The 22,500-nt window shown below is 41.7% G+C and overlaps 1 protein-coding gene across 7 annotated transcripts in view; it reads left to right on the forward strand.

The window, feature by feature from the left end:
- LOC108411508 (RAC-alpha serine/threonine-protein kinase-like) overlaps nucleotides 1–22,500 on the forward strand; it is a 40,454-nt gene that overhangs the window by 13,143 nt on the left and 4,811 nt on the right. For all 7 annotated transcript variants that reach the window (XM_017683110.2, XM_017683111.2, XM_017683112.2 and 4 more), the window contains exons 2-12: nucleotides 6,134–6,262; nucleotides 13,657–13,785; nucleotides 14,666–14,777; nucleotides 15,152–15,284; nucleotides 16,387–16,518; nucleotides 16,604–16,669; nucleotides 17,410–17,478; nucleotides 17,782–17,907; nucleotides 20,937–21,065; nucleotides 21,282–21,496; nucleotides 22,053–22,140. In XM_017683110.2, coding sequence (XP_017538599.1) covers nucleotides 6,217–6,262; nucleotides 13,657–13,785; nucleotides 14,666–14,777; nucleotides 15,152–15,284; nucleotides 16,387–16,518; nucleotides 16,604–16,669; nucleotides 17,410–17,478; nucleotides 17,782–17,907; nucleotides 20,937–21,065; nucleotides 21,282–21,496; nucleotides 22,053–22,140 — 1,245 coding nt within the window. In that variant the 5' untranslated portion in view covers nucleotides 6,134–6,216. The remainder of the gene's footprint in view (nucleotides 1–6,133; nucleotides 6,263–13,656; nucleotides 13,786–14,665; nucleotides 14,778–15,151; nucleotides 15,285–16,386; nucleotides 16,519–16,603; nucleotides 16,670–17,409; nucleotides 17,479–17,781; nucleotides 17,908–20,936; nucleotides 21,066–21,281; nucleotides 21,497–22,052; nucleotides 22,141–22,500) is intronic.

The raw sequence follows: 22,500 nt of genomic DNA on the forward strand, positions 1-22,500 counted from the left end.
ATCAACAGGTTCTCTGTCCCTCAGCAACCACACAGCCATATTTAAACATCACACAAACAATACGCATCAACCACACGAGAGCGGATCACCGACTTCCCTCCGTTATATAACCCTATCCAGCTTTCTGAGTTCAGTATTCTTCAAATAGTGTAATTTAGGACAGTATCTTTCCCAACTGCCCCTCTGTAATGGTGCTGAATGCACTCTAGCAGAGATGTTGACCTCCCTAAAGTGGCTGGTCCCAACGCGGCGTCTCGGTATGTTTATCTTTGGGCGTAGCTGAACTGCTGTGGGCTGAATGTGTGGGGCTGAATAGATCACTGTAGTCGTGCGTCATTCTGTAATCCTCGTTATGCCAGTATTAGGAACTCCGGGTCTAAGCTCCTCTCTTTCTCCTGAATATCACTGGATCCTCCGAATTCCAAGATCGTAAAGAGCTATAATACTAACATTGCTACATGCGAGCTAAAGCTACCGCGCATCAATTTGTTATCACCAAGCCACACGAAACCGGCGGGCTGTAGTGGTGCTCGGACATGCTGTGCTGTCTTATCGACGTGTTCTACCATAGCTCATATTTACAAGTACACCCGTAAATAAAACCTCTAGGTGGGATATTTTGATAGGCTAAAACTCCTTATCAAAAATACTACCCGAGTTAAAGCCGCGAGGCTGAATAGCACCTTTTTTTCACAGCTTCTTCTTTCAATGTTCCTGTTTCACCTTAAATGGTGCAGCTGCTGTGACGAGCCATCACAAACATTAGCAAACTAGTCAAAATACTGACCTGTTCGTTCAGTGAAACAGCAAAAAATAAGCTAAAGCCTGTACATGGAAATGTTTACTGCCTAAACCGCTTAAGGACGCTGCCGGTCTAACAACATGAATTCCGTGTGCAGTAGTTTTAGCTCACACGTAGCAATATTCATATTTCAACTCTTTAACAGCCGCATAATTCAGAGCATCCAGTGATCCTCAGGAGCAGAACGTTCACTGATCGGGTGAGATACGAGGGCGATAGAGGTGAAAACCCTATTTATTCTGGCCTTGGAGACCTGGAGTTCCTAATATGGGCATTAGAACATGGCACCAACTACAAAGTGACTACGCGACTACAGCGGTCTGTCGCTGTAGACTGAATGGCCGTGGCTAAACTGCTGTGGGCTGAGTAGTGCTAGTGTGTCTACAGTGAAAGGCTGTCTGTGCAGGTTACTGAATGTCATGTTTTAGTAATGTTTGCATGTTACATAAACCCCCCCTTTTCCATGATATGGGCCCTTTAAACACTGAGAAAAGGAAAAGAAGGAAAGTCGATTCTTGGTGTCTGTGATGATTTATTATCAATGCTAGACACAAACACACAGACCGATGTGAACAGACTCGCTTCACCCACATAAACACACACAGCTGTAAACAGTCCGAGCTTCTCCCTGTCAGGCCAGACGTCCCGCTGCAGTCCGTTCCATATTTACTGTAATCTCTGCGGGTTTACAGTCGGCTGCTCTTCGTTTAGGTTTTGATGCTACGAGCCAGACGAGCTTGAGTCTTATTGCAAATTCACTTAGGCTGTAACCATGACAACAGAGCTCTGATTGGTCAGCTGTATTTGTAAAATCAGAAAATCAAGCTATTGGAAAATGTCCACGGCGTTGTGGTGCGTCCGTTTTACCAACTAAAATTATAAAAATAACGATAATGTCCCTGAAAACTAAATAGAATTACTGAGGAAAAAAACTAGATTTAGTCTTAGAGCTGAGCTTAGTCTACTGTTGTGTTCATTTGAACCAAAACTTAAACTAAATAAAATGATTACTTTTCAAAAAATAAAAAACAGACTCAGAAACTAAATGAAAATCAAAGCTAGTGAATGTTTCTGAATTATTATAAAACCTGTTTTAGATGTAGGAGAGAAAGTGTGTGTTTATTTCTGGGCGACTCAGACTGAGTCTGCGCCGTCTGCGCCGTCTGCGCCGTCTGCGCCGTCTGCTGGGCACCACACATTTCCCCACAAGACAAAATATGACACATTAAAAAGTCTCTTAAAGCTGGACGCTTCGTGTTTAGCTGTTCTATGAAAGCAGAACATTACAACCACGAGGATTCAAGAGAAAGTGACGGTGTTTTATTGCTTCATACTAAATGACAAAAGCTCAAGTCGCTTATCAGTCAGATTTGACAAGATACACGAATATCTGCAGCGGTAATGAGCAGATGGTGCTGTTGCACACAGCAATCAAAAATGCTTTACAGTCACTTTTATGTAAAGAATACATTTTAGTCTGAACAGCAGCTGCTGGAGCTCTACTGTCATTAAATATCCACTGATGCTGTTTGTTTAATGCTAACCAGCTAACAGGCTAATCCAGTAATGTTAAGGCTTTATGTTTTAAGGAATAAACCGTGTATTAAAATGTTCCCGGAATGTCTTCTCATGTTTACTTTTACGGCTAAAACGCACTAATCCGTATTAAAACACAGCGTTAGCTCGCTGCTAACAGAACACTCTAAGTGCTAACATTAGCATTAGCGTGTTAGTGTTTTTTAGATAAAAGACTTTTTCTACAGCAGGATATGCACTTGCTTATGATTGTATTATTATTTTATATTTATGTATTTATTTTATGTACATACACTGATCAGGCACAATGTTCTGACCATACAGGCACAATGTTCTGACCACCTCCTTGTTTCTATGCTCATTTAAGCGAGAACGCATAAACATGAGAGGGAGTGCGCTACCGTGAAATAACCTCGCCTTTGGCTCGAGCCGTGATGTTCATGATGAACACCTGACCTCCAGTGTTCTACTGTGTGCTTTTTATTGCAGCAGTTAAATACATACAGTAAGAAATGAATAAACTGGCCGTGAACGCGGCGTTTAATATGTTTTAATGTTCAGCTCCTTCCTCCTAATTAGAGCTCCTTAACGAGCAGCTCGTTGCTACGTCAGAGTAACGAGCTCCGCCCACTCGCCGCTCAGCCGGCAGTTCGTTCTCCAGCTCCTTACACTAAATTCCCAAACTGTCGTCTCCACTGAGCAGCTTTTCTGTTTTTACTGGGTCAGTTTTACGGCTCAGTCTGATTTGGTCCGACTCTGAAGATCAGACACGTCTGGCGAATGGTGTTGGGTTCATTTCTGGCTGATTCCAGGTTGTTCAGCTGTTCTGTCACAGCTGCCGACTGAAAAGCTGCTCAGTGGAGACGACAGTTTGGGAATGTAGTGTCGTCTCGTCTTCAGAGTCGGACCGAATCGGCTGTCGGTCAGATGTGGTCTTAACAGCGTCCGTTTTCTGTTTGTGGCAAAATAAGAAGTAAAAATTTTCAAATGGCTTGAGCGTCTCCTACAGCGGTCAGTCGTTGCTTAGTACTCGCCTCGCACCCAATCAGCTTGTGTGGCCGGCTCTAACTGTTGTATAATGTCCATTTTATCAGCTCCACTTACTGTGTACACTATATTGCCCAAAAGTATTCGGTCGTCTGGCTTCACACGCATGTGAACTTGAGTGACATCCCATTCTTATTCCATAGGGTTTAATATGATGTCGGCCCACCCTTTGCAGCTATAACAGCTTCAGCTCTTCTGGGAAGGCTTTCCACAAGGGTTAGGAGTGTTTATGGGAATTTCTGACCGTTCTTCCAGAAGCGCATTTGTGAGGTCAGACACTGATGTTGGACGAGAAGGCCTGGCTCACAGTCTCCGCTCTAATTCATCCCAAAGGTGTTCTATGGGGTTGAGGTCAGGACTCTGTGCAGGCCAGTCAAGTTCTTCCACACCAAACTGGCTCATCCACGTCTTTATGGACCTGCTTTGTGCACTGGTGCTCAGTCATGTTGGAGCAGGAAGGGGCCGTCCCCAAACTGTTCCCACAGAGTTGGGAGCGTGAAATTGTCCAAAATCTCTCGGTACTGAAGCTTTAAGAGCTCCTTTCACTGGAACTAAGGGGCCGAGCCCAACTCCTGAAAAACAACCCCACACCATGTTCCCCCCTCCACCAAACTTTACACTCGGCACAATGCAGTCAGACAAGTAGCGTCTCCTGGCAACCGCCAAACCCAGACTCGTCCATCGGATTTCCAGACGGAGAAGCGTGATTGGTCACTCCAGAGAACTCGTCTCCACTGCTCTAGAGTCCAGTGGCGGCGCTTTACTCCACTGCATTCCACGCTTTGCATTGCGCTTGGTGATGTAAGGCTTGGATGCAGCTGCTCAGCCATGGAAACCCATTCCATGAAGCTCTCTACGCTGTTCTTGAGCTGATCTGAAGGCCACATGAAGTTTGGAGGTCTGTAGTGATTGACTCTGCAGAAAGTCGGTGACCTCTGCGCACTATGCCCCTCAGCATCCGCTGACCGCTCTGTCATTTTACGTGGCCGACCACTTCGTGGCTGAGTTGCTGTCGTTCCCAATCACTTCCACTTTGTTATAATCCCACTGACAGTGGACTGTGGAATATTTAGTAGTGAGGAAATTTCACGACTGGACTTGCTGCACAGGTGGCGTCCGATCACGGCACCACGCTGGAATTCACTGAGCTCCTGAGAGCGACCCATTCTTTCACTAATGTCTGTAGAAGCAGTCTGCAGGCCGAGGGGCTCGGCTTTATACACCTGTGGCCACGGAAGAGACTGGAACACCTGAATTCAGTGATTTGGATGGGGGAGGGAACGCTTCTGGAAATGTAGTGTGTGAGCACTTGGTAGTTCCACAATTACAGACTGTAGTTTCTCTGCATACTTTGTTAGCTCCCTTTACTCTGTTCTTCAGTGGTCAGGACCCCCATGGACCCTCACAGAGGAGGTACTATTTGGGTGGTGGACTGTTCTCAGCACGGCAGTAACACTGATGTGGTGGTGGTGTGTTGTGCTGGTCTGAGTGGATCAGACACAGCAGTGCGCCTATATGAGTACGTGGAGCTGATAAAATGGACAACGATAGTGGAAACAAGTAGATCAGGTTATGCTTGATCGGTGTGTATAAAATACTAAAATAAATTCATTAATATAAAACCAATTAAATTTATTTTTATTTTTTGTCTTACAATCATAAGCAAGTGCATATGCGGCTGTGTCTGATAGAGAATTCTACTTTATAAGAAGCCTTTTTAATCCAGATAACATTACTATGCTAAAGCCAGCCATCCATCCATCCATCCATCCATCCATCCATCCGTTTTCTAAGCCGCTTCTCCGTCAGAGAAGCTCACACCCAGGGGCAGTGTAGCACGTCCAATTGGCCTGACTGCATGTCTTTGGACTGTGGGAGGAAACCGTGTGTGTGTGTGTGTGTGTGTGTGTGTGTGTGTGTGTGTGTGTGTGTGTGTGTGTAAATAAATATATATATATATATTATAACTTGTATATTGACTGTCCTGCCCTTTTTTGGATCAGTTATTTTGTTTGTTTTTCTTTATGATCTTTTTTTTTTTTTACGAGAAAGGTCATGTATTGTTTTTCGTTTGTTGAGAAGTTGAAACACTAAAGGCTGAAGGGCCGCTGTGCTGAAGGGCCGCTGTGCTGAAGGGCCGCTGTGCTGAGGGCCGCTGTGCTGAAGGGCCGCTGTGCTGAAGGCTAACAGGCTGCTACATTAAAGGCCCCTGTACTAAAGGCTAAAGGGCCCCTGCGCTAATACTGAGGGGCCCCTGTACTAAAGGCTAAAGGGCCCCTGAGCCAATGCTGAGGGTTAATTTGGTTTTGGTATGTTTTAGTTATTGTTTTACATTTATGATATTTTTCATGTCTTTAGTTTTTAGTTAATGCTGAGCTTTTTTTATCATTCCTGTTTGATCTGTTATTTATTAAGTTTATTCTGGCTTCACCAGTTTATTCTGATTTGATAGATTTTTTTAGTATTACATCATTATTATTATTATTATTATTATTATTATTGGAGTTATCAAATGAAAAATGTTTTTAAATGTAATTTTTTCAATCACTTACGTGTTTTGGCTCGGCTGCGCTGTCGCTGAGGGTCTAACTCAGTGTACTCAGAGTTGGTATAAAGGTTAATTGATTGATCAGAGCTGTGATGACCAGTCGCGGTTCCTCGTCTGTTATTGCCGCGTGATGTTCAGAGAGCGTTTTCTCCTGGAGAGGATCAAGGGCTGATGCAGTGCTGTGCTGTGTTTCTCTGTAGGCTTTGTGTCTTGCTGGATGATCAGACTGAAGATCTGACCTGCTGGGCTGAGTGTCTTATAGACAGATCTTCTACAGGCCGTCATGGGTGAAGTGGTGATTGTGAAGGAGGGATGGCTTCACAAACGAGGTAGGAGCCATAAACGCTGAACACGGTCAGTCAGGAGAACTGCTTTCATCCTTTTCTCCTGTTATTGATCTCATCAACATGATCATCCATGGTGCACTTTTTGTTTCATTTTTACTTCAAAAGGAGTTCCCAGCTGATGAAGGTAACTGTTTTAATAACTGACAGTGTTGTAGTCGATGCTGAGACCAAATTATTAACCCTATTATTCACGCATAACAGATATTATTATAATGAACTGTAAAACCCTAATGAATAAATTGCCTGTCAGTTAGCTCTCTTAGTTCCGCTCTAACTTTCTGAACTGATAAAGTTTGTAAAGCAGCGAAATGAAAATTCATGACTGAAACCAAAATGCCAGACACACTCATCCAAAAACCGAAACTGAAAACTGAAAAACGCTGACAGTAAAATCAGTTTACACAAAACAAATGTTCTAAACTGATGAGACTCAACTCAAAACATAATTCTGTCCTTTCAGATGTGTTTTATTATCCAACTTAAAAAATGTAATAAATAAACATACAAAACAAAACATACCTAAAAACATTTTAAAAATGGGCTAAAATCAAGTAAAACAGTTTCAGGCTGATCAGAGGAGGTGAGAAACTAAAAGTTTAAAATGTTTGTCACACCATTGAGTGAAGCCGTCTAAAAAGTACTGAAGCCCTATGAAGCGTACCACGCACCATCTAAATGTTGCCACAAATCATCGAGACTGCTGAAGCCATCTAAAGGCTACGGTGCACCGTCTGCTGGAGAAAAACTCCCATTTCCAAAACAGTTGGGACACTGTCCAAAAAGTAAATAAAAACAAAATGCAATGATGTGCAGTGCAGTGTTGTTTTTTTTCTTGTTTTTCAAAGATGTGCCCATTTTGAATTTGATGCGAACAACACATTCCAAAAAAGTTGGGACAAGGGGGACAAGGGCAACAAAGGCTGGTAAAGTTGTGTCATGCTTTACAAAAAAAGTAGTGGTTAATTGGCAACAGGTCAGTAACATGATTGAGTATAAAAAGCATCTCAGAGGGGCGGAGTCTTTCAGAAGTAAAGATGAGGAGTCCACTACTCTGTGAAAGGCTGTACAATTCAAGAATAACGTTTTTCAACATAAAATAGCAAAGAATTTTTACTTTTCATCATCTATGATACATAATATCATTAAAAAAATCCCAGAATCTGGAGAAATCTCTGTATGCAAGAGACAAGGCCAAAAACTAAAATATGCTGGATGTGATCTTTGAGCCCTCAGATGGCGCTGCATTAAAAACAGACATGATTCTGTAGCGCAAATCAGGAAAACCACTGTCTATGAAAACAGTTAATCACTACATCACTACATCCACTAATGCAAGTCAAAACTCAAACACAAAGAGGAAATCATGTAGAAACTGGATCCAGAAACACCACCACCTTCTCTGGGCCTGAGCTCATTTAAAATGGATTCAGGTGAAGTGGAAAACAACAAATCAACATTCTAAATTGTTTTAGGAAATCATGGACGCTGTGCCCTCCAGGCTAAAGGCCCCTCAGCTATTTATCAGTGCTCAGTTCTAAAGCCAGTATTTATGATGGTGTAGTGGTGCATTAAAGCACATGGCATGGGTGACGTGCTCATCTGTGAAGGCACCACTGATGCTGAATGATATATACAGTGCATGTTTTGGAGCAACATCTGCTGCCATCCCGACAGCGTCTTCTTCAGGGAAGGCCTTGATTATTTCAGCACGACGATGCCAAACCACATTCTGCATGTATTACAGCAGCACTGCTCTGTAGTAAAAGAGTTTGGGTGCTAAACTGGCCTGTCGGCAGTCCAGACCGGTCACCCACTGAAAACATTTGGCACATTATGAAATAATAAATACGACAAAGGCGACCCTGAGCAGCTGAAATCCTGCATCAAACAAGAACAGAAAACATTTCACTTTCAAAACTACAGCAGTTCGTCTCCTCAGCGCCCGAACGCTTACAGAGCTGTGAAAGTGGAGGCGATGAATCACAGCGGTAAACAAATTTTTTGGAATGTGTTGTTGGCATCAAATTCAAAATTGGCATATATTTTTTGAAAAACAATACATTTTCTCATTTTCAACATTTCATGTTGTTTTTGTAGTATTTTGCATATCATTGCATTCTGTTTTTATTTACATTCTGTACAGCGTCCCAACTTTTTTGAAAAGGGGTTTTTATCTTAAAGACAAAATTGATGCTGTACGCTTTATCAGCGGCTGCGGAAGTGTGGTCCGAGATGCCGTTCTTAATTTGGAAATTGAGTGATTTGTTTTTTGTTTTGTTTTGTTTTGTGACAATGAAAAGCTGCAGGTTTGTCGTGCTGTTGGCTCTGTGTTTATTTTTGTAGAGTAGTTGAGTGTCTGGGTGGTTTAAGCTACTTTTAGATAATGGTTCAATTAAAAGTGAAATTTAGAGCATTTTGTAGTCTGCTATAGTTTTTAATTATTTTTTTACATTTTGTTGTAATTGGTGAAAAAGAAGCATGTAGCTTAGTTTACAGAAAATTGATTACATTTAAATCGCAATTTTAATATTGATTTTAAGAAATTGTATTATATAAAACACATTTTATACAACGGTTTGGGAAAAATGTATATTTTTCCCAAATTGTTCAGCCATACTCTGCTTCCCATTTGACTTACATTTAGGGGTGAGCAGTTATTTTTATATACATACCGTATGAGGTGAGACGTGATTAGTCACTTCCTAACACTAAAAGTGACCTGCAGTTCGGTCCTGCTGGTGGTCATTTCTGTGTTTAAAGGTAGGAAATGTTGAGCTCATGTCTCCGCACTCAAACCGCAGAGCATCAGCTGGCCAGGGAAGGTCCAAGGGGGTGTCCACGGAAAACCGGCAAGAGGGCCGAGTCCACAGCCCTGTGGGACGCCGCGTGTTCAGAGTTTTCGGGCCGGGCTGCAGGACAGTATGTACTGTGTGCTGCTGCCGGTGGGGTCATCTCAGTTCAACTATGCAGACAGACAGCACTGCAAGCCCAGATGAAAACGAGCGCTGCCCAGGCTGGATTTGGCCCGCTTAGCGTGGCGGCAGCCTTGTTTTGCCCACAAGGGATTTGGAGAGTTATTTTTTTCCCTATGTGTGGCCATGGGGGCATTCAGGACAACCTAGAGCGTGCCCCCCCCAACCCCTCCCCCGTTTATTTAGTAAAATAATGTTTTGATAAAACTCCAGTACACTGATCTAGTTTCCTAGATGTTTGCGAATAAAAAAATCTTAATATTAACCTCACAGATGTTACCGACAGGTTTTCCGCCTGAAATGAAGATCATTCCTATCTGTTTGAACTGGAATACGTGTTGTTTTGAGATAAATTAGCAAAAAAAATGGACTGTTTGTAGTTTTTCTAGGTAAGTGATCTGAATTGTGTTTGTTTATTAGTATTATGATGTATTTAAAAGTGTAGTGTACTTGCAGACATAGCTCTTATAGCTCCAAGCTTTAAAAAGAAGAAATAAGTCAAATATGAGTTTTCCAGAATTCCAGCATTTCTCTTTAAATTACAATACTGATTAAAAGTGAGTTGAGGTGGAAATGATCTTGGGCAGAACCTCATTTTTGATGCTTCAGTCTAACGTAGATCACAGCTCAGACTGAGAAACAGTTTAGAGTAGCGAGTGAGACGTGAAGAACCTGAGGAACATGAATTTAAGCTGGAACGTGAGGTTAGCCACTGAAATGTTCCAAGTAAGATCAACTGTACAAAAAGACAAACTGTGTTCGGCTAATTTGCACCAATAACACACATTGTAGTTTGATCAGAGACGGTCATGTTTGAAAGTTTGGCCACGCAGATCACATGACTAGTGCTTTTGATTTTGTGAGTGAAAATACTGAGAACTTCAGTGTCAGATCTTCATTAATCAGGTATTTTTTTAGCTTTACACATCTTTACCAGTCTTTTGTTGAAAACATGTTGCTGGCATCAGTTTTTAAAAAATAATGAAATTTCTTAGTTGTAACATTTGATACGTTGTCTTTGTACTATTTTCAATTAAATGTAGAGCTTAAATAATTTACACATCATTGCATTCTGTTTTATTTACGCCTTGAACAGCATCACAACGTTTTTGGAAACCGGGCCGTGTAAAGAATAAAGAATGCTTAAAAAACTCTCAGTAACGTACGATGTTGTTCGTGCTTCGTCACCCATAACGATACATACAGATCAAACAGTGTGAAAAGCAGCTTTTAATCTGCTCATATATGGCGTGGGCTGACCAGAGGGGTCGTGGTCTAGCTGCAGTTCTGAGTGTGTTTGTATGATGTGTGATTTTGTAGAAGTCATGATTTAGTTGTTTATTGAATATTAAACATGTTAATGAGCTCATACTCTGAGCTGAGTGCTGTTTTGATTGTGTGTGTGTGTGGAATGAGTCAGCAGTGTGTGTGTGTGTGTGTGTGTGTGTGTGTGTGTGTGTGTGTGTGTGTGTGTGTGTGTGTGTGTAACTTCCTGTTTTGAAGAATTAACAGGTCGATTACCAGAAGGTCGACTAATGTGGCCGCCAGAAAAACCCGACACAGCGACTCTGTTATTCACTCAGCACAGGGGCGTGTTTACTTACGCCTGCTCAGCGACTGACTTCTGTTAAGGATATTGTTTGTTATTGTTTGTTGTTGTTGTTTTCCTCCTATGAAGTCTGTGTGCTAATTAACTTTTCAGTCTTCTTTTCTGAAAGTTAAACATTCTTTTGTTTAGAAATACTTTAAAAAAAATCAATTATTTAAAAATTTTAATTGTGTTTGTCTTTTGGTCACCAGTTTTGACTATCAATGGAGAACTTAATTTAATAAAAGTGTGAAAGATATGAAATCCAGAAAATTCAGATGTTAGATGTTTGTCTGAAGTGCTAGACCACAAAATCTAAGCACTGCAGAACAAACATCGTTTTCCCTTATAATTCCTCATTTACGCTGATGTGAATGTGGAGCTGCAGCGGCTTCTGTTAAAGTGATTATTATCTGATCCTTAAACATTTAAACTAAATTTCACGTTACCGCATGTCTCAACTTTCCCTGGGAGAGAAAAAAAGACCTTGACTTCTAAATAGTCACTTCTGATGATTCCTGCCTGTTCTTCATTGTTTTTAGTGTAAATGGTAACAGGAGTTTTTAAATTGTGCAAAAAACAAAAAAACATTTCTGGCACAAAAACCAGTTCAAACTGTGCCAAAAGGAAGCCTCGTGTTAACCGCGCCCGGAAACAGCCAGTTTCTCTGGGCTCAGAGGAGTCTGAGCAACATATGATGCCTTCAAGACGACGTCTTTTCCAAGGAAGTCCTGCATGTTCCAGCATGGCCATGCCATCCCGCGCGCGTTACAGAGACTGGGTGTGGCAGTAGAGACCGTCACTCGCGCGGTCACTCGTGCCATCAGTCCTTCGTCGTCCCGTGCTGCTGTTTAAAGGCGCAGCGGCGTCAAAGCCGTGCGGTCCGTCTGTTTCACAAACAACATGGAGGTAAAACGTCAAATAACGCGCTGTTGTTTTGTTCTCGGTGCTGCACGGGTCAAAAATAATCTACACCTCGGGGTTCAGTTTGAATTTTGGTTTCAGGGCCACAGCCTCTGGTTTGGGGTGTGATGTCCAGAGTTGAGCGGTGAAGACTGGAAACCGGAGGAGGTGTGAGGTGATTTCAGCTCTTCTCTCGGGTCAGAGCGAGTTCTGCCGCGGACTGGGTCACGGAAACCTGCGGACCGTGCACGCCGCTGCCTGACTCGAGTCAGTTGTGCTGGCGGAAAGTTCTGCTGGTGTTCTTGCTGTGACTCCGGGACGTCCCTGCGCTGTTTACGTGAAAGCACATTCATTCAGGTCAGCGCAGGGTAATCCCCCCCCCCCCCCCCCCCCCCCAGGAAAACACCCGCCGCCACGTCAGCGCTCAGAGCAGCGATACGACCAGCATCATCATCATCATCAGTCAGCGGACTAACCCCCCGCGCTCACTTTATCAGATCTAATATGAACCTATCAGTAACATTATTCATGTCTAAACGGCACTGAAACGATCAAATCATTTACATTTATGGCATTTGGCTGACGCTCTTATCCAGAGCGACTTACAGTTTGATCATTTTACACAGGGGGGGGCCAAGGTGGTGTTAGGAGTCTTGCCCAAGGACTCTTATTGGTATAGTGTAGGGTGGTTACCCAGGTGGGGATTGAACCCCAGTCTACAGTGTAGAAGGCAGAGGTGTTACCCACTACACTAACCAACCTAATCAATAACGCGGCTCTCCTATAAGATGAACCACGACCACCTTATCGATCTTTAAACCGGACCGGTCAGTTCAGCTGAAATGAAATACGATTGTATCAATAACACGAATCTGTACATTAAACTGCTGAACCGGTCGCGTCATACTGTAGCAGCATTAGACATCAGCACGTGCTGATGACATCATATGAGTAACATTCACATCATTAATATTAAACTTCCATGACGTTTTTAAACAGTAAATAACGGTATTCATTTCAGAACTGTCCTGATCAATCACGTGAATGTTTAAACATTAATTATGATTGTATTAATATTTTAAATGATTTTAAATCTTTAAACTGTACTGACAGTCATATCAGCTACTTTATTCATCTCGGAAGGAAACCGTAACATTATTAATGTTTCAGTCAAACTACTGTACTGTGATCATATCAATAATATCTTTATCTCATATAATATCTTTATAATGTTCTGATACATTCATATAAATAATAATTTTTAACATTTTTACACATTTTAGTGAAATATTTGAAGAAATTGTGTGATTAATAGAATAGAATTAAATATTTGAACATTAATCTTCATTAAAGTAAAAATGTGAAAAACCTTAAAACTCTTTAAATTGTTTTGTAAAACTGCTGTGTGCAGTGATATTATTATTATTATTATTATTATTATTATTATTATTGTTGTTGTTATTAATAATAGCTCATTTTGATTAGTCATACTCAAAGTGTACTGTAAGAGAAAATATAAAATGCTAAATATTTCATTTGAACTGTTTCTGTATCTGATCTCTTTAGTAAATATTTAGAGCTGTGTTTGTGACTCCGAGTTTCACTGGACTATATTTGTGATTTGTGATCAGTTCTGTTTAATATCTCTGCATTACATCTCTTTCGGTTCCGCATGCTGTGTGAAGAACCTAAAATCTGAAGATAATGTAAAGGTTCTGTATGAGTGCTCGGCTGTAACAGACCTGCTCATAAACAGAACCGGGCTGGTTCAGGTGAACATGCCAAACCACGCTGGACTGTTTTTACCTAGAACCAGGCCTTAAGGAGCCTTAAGAGAGGGAGAGTGTTTGTGTGGATGACCGTCAGTGGACTGAGTTCTGGTGTGATTAACTGACAGTTCCATGTGTTTTTAGGCGAGTACATAAAGACGTGGAGGCCAAGATATTTCCTGTTGAAGAGCGACGGGACATTTATCGGATACAAAGAACGGCCGCAGGACGTGGACCAGCTGGAGACTCCGCTCAATAACTTCTCAGTGGCACGTACGGAACAGTTCTCAGAGTTAAAGAGAACATTAGAGTTTACTGCCTCGCTGCCTGATGTTTCTCTGTACAGCACAAAATTCAGACCCCCTTTGTTTATTTACTGTCCACTAAAAACAGCCTCTGAGTACAAGTTATTGATTTTTCAGCACCAGGAAACACACAATTATCCAGAACTCAGCAGCTAAACCTAATCTCAGTGGCTTGCGTGCTCAGTGAGTCACTCTTTACCTTTATTACAACTTCCACTCTTCTCAGAGGCTCCAAACACATTGTCATGTTGTGGTCAGTCCACCGTTCAGCTTCTTTTGTTTGATATGTCTGTCTCCTTTTCTCAGTGAGGCTTCTTGACAGCTGGGAAGATGGACAGAAACACCTGTGGATGTTTTCAGATCTGAAGCAGCTTGATTTTCTCCTCTTTCTCAAAAATGAAAGCTTTAAGTGCTGTTTATCTGATGGGGCACTTTTGGTGTCCACCAGGTCTTCCAGGTGGTTGTTAGGAGCCCCATTTTCTCTGTTGCTTTTAATCAGATTTTTAACTCAAGATTTCAGTTACTTTCACTTTTGACATTCTCCTTCACTGTGCAAGTGGATCATCTTATATCTCATCTCACAAACATCTCCTGGAAATCATCAACTTGTACTTAACGACTGTTTAGACTGGATATTGAATATACGAGGGTGCGTTTTGTCAGTACTGTGTATCTGAACAATAGTTCTAAATATATTTATGTATGTACCAAATTATATATGTTACATGCTGTATATTGACAGATCAGTTGTACTTTGTTTTTTTATCTGTTTTGCCATATTTACTTGTTTATTTTAAAAGGCCTGATTGATTAATGTGAGTTGATTATCCATGGTTTTGTCTGGACAGAATGTCAGCTGATGAAGACGGAGAGACCCAAGCCCAACACCTTCATTATCCGCTGCCTGCAGTGGACCACGGTGATTGAGCGCACGTTTCATGTGGAAACTCCTGAAGAGAGGTACACAGACTGTGAAGGTTGAGTAGAAACTAAGGAGCTGCAGTGGAGAACATTGGCTGCTGTCAGCGCTGGAACTACGAAGCTGTAACAGGCTTCTCATTCAAACTTCCCTTTCCACCTTAAATGCTAGAACACACTGCAGATTCATACAGGATTAAAATCACTCCACAGTCATTTCCATCAGACTATACACACTGCAGATTCACACGGAAGTGAAATTACCATTTTAATCCTGTCATTAATCCGAATCTACTGTGGAATGAGAAACTGTACAGTAACTGATGTTTTCTTCTCTTTTAGTCTGAAATAAAGTGCTGAGGCTCCATAGTGAGAGGTGTGATGACCCACTGAGTGTTCTGTGTCCTGTTGGTCAGGGAGGAGTGGACAAAGGCTATTCAGGCCGTGGCTGATGGGCTGCAGAAGCAGGAGGATGAGAGGATGGAGGCTTCGTTTGTTCCCTTGGATACAGATACGGAGATGAGCCTGGCCAAACCTCGTCTCAGAGTGGTACAGACTGTCCCCTATCAGTCGGGGGAGAGGAGGGAGTCTCACGAGGCCAGATCTTATAATGAGAACCTGTGGAGAGCACCATGTGAAATTTTTGGGAGGGAATGTAGACTAATTAGGGGAGAACAGTGAAATTCCTAAACCAATACAACGCCTCAGTGAAGATGGTGCTCACAGTAGGGGGCGCTGGTGCACTCGTCATCAACATTCAGCAAACAAAAAGCCTCACTTAGTGATTGGCATCCTGGCTTTTTTCAAGGAGTCAGATCAGTTGGTTGATTGATCTAATCATAGAAAATATTAACTAATCAAAACAGTTATTACTGTAATCTATAATAATATCATCTATAATAATAAGAATGAAAAAAGGAAACAACAGTAAAACTTATCATTTGTGCGCTGGGCAATACAGTACATGAGTAGTTGTGCTAATTTTACATGCATGTTGATTTCAGAATATGTTGAAATATATTACACTGTGCTTTTATTTCATACTACTGACTCCACCCACAAAATAAAGCTAGAAAACACAGTTAGTGTCATTCACGGCGATAGTACAGTGTTTAAATCTGTTCTTTTACAAACATACTCACACCCACATCACTACCATCTTAAAAAACTAGGATGTTTTGTTTATTTCACATTTTTCCAGTGGTCATCATTTTAATATTATGTAGTGTGGTCAGTAGGGGGAAGAGTGCACTCACCACTCCACCTCAGACTCCACCTGCTGGTATAGCCTTTGGCTCATGGGCAGCTGAGAGCTGTCATTTTATTGGCCTTCTACAGAAAATCTGCATGAATTATGGCGTGCTTCATTTAAATGGTATTCATTTCATGCACCGAAGCTGAATGCGCTCAAATCTTTCGGTTCTCGTATGAATTCATGAATCAGGCAGAGCAGTTTGTACGTTTTATGCAGCTTTGATGAATAAGGTGTGATGTGACGTTCTGTGACTTATAAACATCAGAATTTGGCTGTGCCGTAGTGTTTCTCAGAGAAATAGAGGAGTCCGATTGTAAACAGTGTTAATAAAAGGTTTTGATGTGCTGGTTTGCGGTGATCTGAATAAGCTCAGGTGATTGTCTTTGTGCTCTGTAGACGATGCATGACTTTGAATACCTGAAGCTGCTGGGAAAAGGCACGTTTGGAAAGGTGATTTTGGTGAAGGAGAGGGCGACCGGTAAATACTACGCCATGAAGATCCTCAAGAAGGATGTGATCGTGGCTAAAGTGAGCGTTTATTTTCACTGTGACTCTCTGTGAGCTTCTGGTTACTGAACTGCTGTTTATGGCAGTTGTTGTTCTTCGTTTTCAGGATGAAGTAGCTCACACACTCACAGAGAACCGAGTGTTACAGGGCTCCAAACACCCTTTCCTCACGGTGAGACCCTTCAGACCATTAACTCCTCTACCAATAGAATAAAGACATTTCAGCTCTGAAGCCACCCAGATTATTTCCCTCAGCTCAGCTGCTGGAAGATTCAGGCTCAATACCTGTTTTTAAATTCAGATTAAAGACGTGTGTGTTTAGATTAGGATAAGATGAGAAATGCAGAGGATCACTGTTTGTAATGTAAATTGTGCTGTTAATTTAATTTCAGGCTCAGTGCTCAGTTATCTCTCCATTGTTTTACTGATCTTTCTGTAAAGTGCTTTGAGATTATGGTATTACAGTAGGAACACTTCTAAATGAATAAAGTTTAATATTAATATTCAGTTCTGTATTTAACTGTTTAAATCACTAAACATGGTTCTTATTAGTAATTATATAATATAATCATAATTTCCTTATATATTTACTTAATACTAAGTATATGCAGGAAAGGAAAAATAGGTTTGCTTAAGCATCAAATATATATGCTGCATATAATCCAACATGTAAATACTCTTTTTAAATGTACTTGTATAAATATCAGGATTTCCAGGTCAGTTAGGTTATCGGTACTGGGTATCGCCATATATTTAAGGACCAGAAAGGTCTTGATATTAGAAAGGTAAATGTTGTATCTGTACTCTCAATTTTTATTTTTATTATTATTATTATTATTATTATTTTGTTGTTGTTGCTTTACAGAGTAAAGGAGTTGTTTCTAATGCAGATTGTCTGTATGTGTTCTTCAGGGTCTGAAGCACTCGTTCCAGACTAACGACCGGCTCTGCTTCGTTATGGAGTACGCTAACGGAGGGGAGGTGAGCTGCGTAGCTGCTGTGGTTCATTTGATGATTATTACACTAAATTTATATCAGAGTAAAATAACTCTACTATAATCATGTTGAAACACTTTCAGAGCTGCAGTAATTTCTGAAAATGATTACTGATGAGAGTGTGCAGCAGTTTTAATCCAGTCTGAATCTGCAGTGTGTAGTTTATCCAGTCTTTACCTCCTGTCAGTAAGATGATTCATCTCCATTTGAGTTTTAGAGAAATTACTCTGTTTTTACTTGTGTGAGTTGCAGTGTGTCTAGTCTGAACTGTTGCTCTTCTCTCTCCAGCTTTTCTTCCACTTATCTCGAGATAGAGTGTTTTCTGAAGAGCGAGCACGCTTCTACGGAGCAGAGATCGTCTCCGCTCTGGATTACCTGCACTCAGAGAAAAAGGTGGTTTATCGGGACCTGAAGGTGTGTGTTTATGTCTTTTCAGTACCTCTCAACCTCAGACCTGTGCATTCTGACTAATATTGAAGTATTTGTAGGAGCTATTCTTTATTCTTTATTTGGATCCCCAGTAGCTTTTACAAAGTGGTCTTTATTCTACCCGGGGTCCATGCAGGAGCAGTGGAAATTAAAAGAAAATAAACATCTTTCAAACTGTCCTGTATCATAAACAAAAACAGAAAAAAACAACACTCAAGTCCAATACTCAACAAATGAACCAGTGTACAATAATAACCTATACTTAAAAGCTACACTGAAAAAGATTAATCAAATTTTGTTTTGGTGATTTTTTTTAAAAGAAAATCAGTTTTTCATGACAGAAGTTTGATGTCTTAGTCTACATAATGTTATCAGTGAAGAACAAAAGACAAGATTTCAATTAAGCCTCCACTGTTAGCCTTGATCATCGTTTATGCATTTTATGTACATTAGAGTTAAGAAACATATTCAGTTAATATCAAATCAAATCAAATTTATTTGTAGCGCTTTTTACAACTGATGATGTCACAAAGCAGCGTCACAGAATTCCAGTAAAGACAAAGTTTTAAAAAGAATGTAAAAATTGAAAACCCCCCCCAGGTGAGCAAGCCAGGGGCGGCAATGGCAGGGAGAACCTCCCTCAGAGCTGAGGAAGAAACCTTGGGAGGAACCAAGGCTCACCAGGGGGACCCGTCCTCCTCTGGTCAGACTACCTACAGAGTTATTATACTACTAATATTAATAGCAGTAGTGTTAGTAGTAGGAATAGCTGGGAGAACATCAGCGTAGGGTGGGCAGCTCGTCCAAGGCAGGTGGTGGCAGCTGGTCTGAAGTGGGTAGCAGGAGGGCTCGGCAGTCGGTCGTCCTTCAGTGTCCAGCCGGACAGGTGGGTGATTGTATACTCGGAAAGAAAGCAGGGAGAGGCCTAGTCTTAAAGATTGAGACTGTGTCTGAGTCCCGACCAGTTTCTGGAAGATCATTCCAGAGTTTGGGGGCTTTATAAGAAAAAGCTCCTCCCCCAGCTGCAGCCTTAGGAATTCTAGGAATTATTAGTAAGATTCAAGATTCAAGAGTTCTGTCATGTGCACAGCAGAACAGGCAGTTGCACTGTACAAAGAAATTCTTACTTTGCTGTTCCTCCATTCACCATATATACTCTAAGAGAATAAAAAAAGAGAATATAAGAATAACTCTAAAAAACCGTAGTAAAAAGTAAAAGCAAAAAGTGTACAGTATGTGCAAAGTTGAAATAAAATTAAAGTTACACGGGCGTGTGTACAAATAAGTGGAGCAGCTGTTCATAAAGTGCATCAAGTAACAGATGTAAACAGTAAACAATGTTACTCTGTGCAGTAATAGATGTAAACAGTGTTGTTCTAACAGCAGCAGTGCAGTGCAGGTAAGGTGCAGCTGTTGAGTGCACGGTTGTTGTTGAGAAATCGCTGCTGTCTACAGTCACTGCTGGGACTTCCTGATGAGGTGTGTGTTGTGAGACCAGGTGAGATCCTCACTGATGTGGATGCCGAGGAATTTGAAGGTTTTCACCCTCTCCACCTCAGTCTCACCAACATACAGGGGTGTGTAGCTCCCGCTTTCTCCTTGGATCAACAATCATTTCCTTGGTCTTGTCTGCATTCAAGGAAAGATTGTTGTCATGACACCAGGCCACCAGCTCAGCCACCTCCTTCCTGCTTGCTGTCTCGTCCCCACCAGTGATCAGTCCAACGACTGTAGCATCAACAGGGAACTTGATGCTGGTGTTGTTCTGGGAGGCCACGCAGTCATACGTGAAGAGTGTGTACAGAAGGGGGCTCAGCACACAGCCCTGTGGGACCCCTGTGCTGACTCTTCTTGTGCTGGATGTGTGGCTGCTGACTGACTGACTGGGGTCTGTCTGATAGAAAGCTCAGCACCCAGTTGCAGAGAGCAGGTGTCAGTCCGAGGGTGAGGAGCTTTTCTGAGAGTTTGTGTGTGATGACTGTGTTAAATGCTGAGCTGTAGTCAGTAAAGATAGGGTAGGGCTGGATAGGGCTGCCCACTGCTCCGGGCAAGTGTGCTCACTGCCCCCTAGTGTGTGTGTTCACTAGTGTGTATGTGGTGTTTCACTTCACGGATGGGTTAAATGCAGAGGTGGAATTTCCCCAGTTGTGGGATCAAAAAAAAAAAAGTATCACTTACTGTAACTAACTGTACCATAGATGTTCTGTACACTTAAAATAAATACTAAAGTTAAAATAAGTAAGAAATAGCGTCGGTTGCAGGAGGAACACGAAAAGACGTCCATCTTGATGTGCTTGAGTGAGCCAGCGCTCTGGGATCTGAGTAGTCGTGATGGCTCATAATGAGAAATAAGGTCTTGCAGGTACTCAGGAGCGAGACCATGTAGGGCTTTATACGTCAATAAAAGGATTTTATAATCAATACGGAATTTAATAGGCAGCCAATGAAGTGATGATAGCGCTGGACTGATATGATCAGATGTTCTAGTTTTAGTGAGGACCCTAGCTGCTGCGTTTTGGACTAGTTGGAGTTTGTTTAAACTCCTGCTCGTGCATCCTGACAGTAGCGCGTTACAGTAGTCTAGCCTGGAAGTAATAAAGGCTGTACTAGTGTTTCTGCATCACGCAGGGACAGGGCATTTCTGATCTTGGCGATGTTGTGAAGATGTAGAAAAGCTGTCCTAGTGATGCCGCCTGTGTGTTGATCGAATGATCAATCTGAATCTATTATAACGCAGAGATTTTTAGCTGCTGAGCCAGGTGTGGCTGGAAAATCGGCGAGATTTAAGATTAAATCTGGTAATTTACTTCTTTCCAATTTAGGCAAGAAATGCCTAAGGGAAGAAAAATGCGGCTGAAGAGCTGCAGTCTTACTGTTTTAGGTGATTCTGCTGGATTATGATTTATTAGGATTAGGATTAGGATGCTGATTTAAAAATGATCACTTTTGTATTTTGACTGTCTGTGTGCAGTCTTGTTGGAGGAGAGTTTTTGATGTTCTCTTTGTTTGCTTAGCTGGAAAACCTGATGCTGGACAAAGACGGACACATAAAGATCACAGACTTTGGCCTGTGTAAGGAGGGAATCACAGAAGGAGCCACGATGAAAACATTCTGTGGGACTCCTGAGTACCTGGCTCCGGAGGTAACAACCACTGTAACAGTGAAGATCAATAGCGTGTGACACTGTCGGATCACAGTGTGAGGACAGCATGGCTTTAAGAGTGTGGGATATGCTCAGTAGCTAATGGGTGCTAATGTTTTTGATAAATAACATGCTAATCAGCACTGAACCTCACTGGATGTTACACCTGCAGAGTGGACAAGGCTACAGCAGTGAACAGCTCTGCTTGTCTTCCAGGTTCTGGAGGATAACGACTATGGTCGAGCCGTGGATTGGTGGGGTTTGGGGGTGGTGATGTACGAAATGATGTGCGGTCGGCTGCCGTTCTACAATCAGGACCACGAGAAGCTGTTTGAGCTGATCCTGATGGAGGAGATCCGCTTCCCCCGAACACTCAGCCCTGAGGCCAAAGCTCTGCTCGCTGGACTTCTACAGAAAGACCCCAAGCAGCGGTCAGCTCTGTATACACCACTGCTCAAGGCTCTAAACCACAACCCCTTAGACTTGAAGCCACACCCCTTATACTCCAAACCTCACTCCTTATAATATAACCACATCCCCTTATATTCTAAAACACACACCCTTATACTCAAAACTGTACCCTCGCTACTCTAAACCCACCTCCACTGTTCTTAAGAGTGGACTCTAGGAGTGTAAACAGATGTATAAACAGGTGTATAAACAGGTGTATTAGTGGGTGCATTAGCAGGTGTAAGGAAAGGTGTGTAAACAGGTGTATAACGCTGTTGTTGGAAGAAAACTTCGTATCTCCAAATGAAAAACTTTACAGGAGGACTTTTAATGTAAGTCAACTGAACCAGATTTTTTTATTTTGGGTCATTTTGAGTCTTTTTAGTCCATTCATCATGAAATTTACATACAATGTAAAATGATGTCAAAAACTGAAAAATGGAGATACAAGGTTTTCTTTTGACAACAGCAATAAGCAGATGTATAAGCAGGTATGTAAGCAGGTGTATGAACACGTTTTGTATGTCTTTGCTGCAGGTTAGGTGGCGGGCCCGAGGATGCTAAAGAGATCATGCAGCATAAGTTCTTCTCTGGTATTGAGTGGAAGGACGTTTATGAGAAGAAGGTGGGAGATGTTTCAAATTTGTGTTGATCTGCTGCTGATGAGGAACTACAGCACAGCCAACAGACCTCCAAATTATTCATTCAGTTCAGATCCTTTTTTAGTGTTCATTACTTTATTTTACTAGACTTTTTTGGTGCTTAATGAAAATCAAAGCTATAATTTATTTATGTATTTGTTTATTTGGTGTTAATAGAGCATTAAGTTTGTCTGCTATGATTTCCTTATTTCCACTCATTACTGTTAATTCTCCGTGCTGTGTGCCTGTGATGGCGTGTTCAGATCTCTGTATCCGGCATCCATAATAGGAGCTCTGAGTTTCAGCTGTTTCTGGGGAAAATGAACAGGAGCTTCTGTTATTCA

Source organism: Pygocentrus nattereri, chromosome 4, assembly GCF_015220715.1.
Source record: "Pygocentrus nattereri isolate fPygNat1 chromosome 4, fPygNat1.pri, whole genome shotgun sequence".
In the NCBI taxonomy this organism is placed as follows: Eukaryota; Metazoa; Chordata; class Actinopteri; order Characiformes; family Serrasalmidae; genus Pygocentrus; species Pygocentrus nattereri.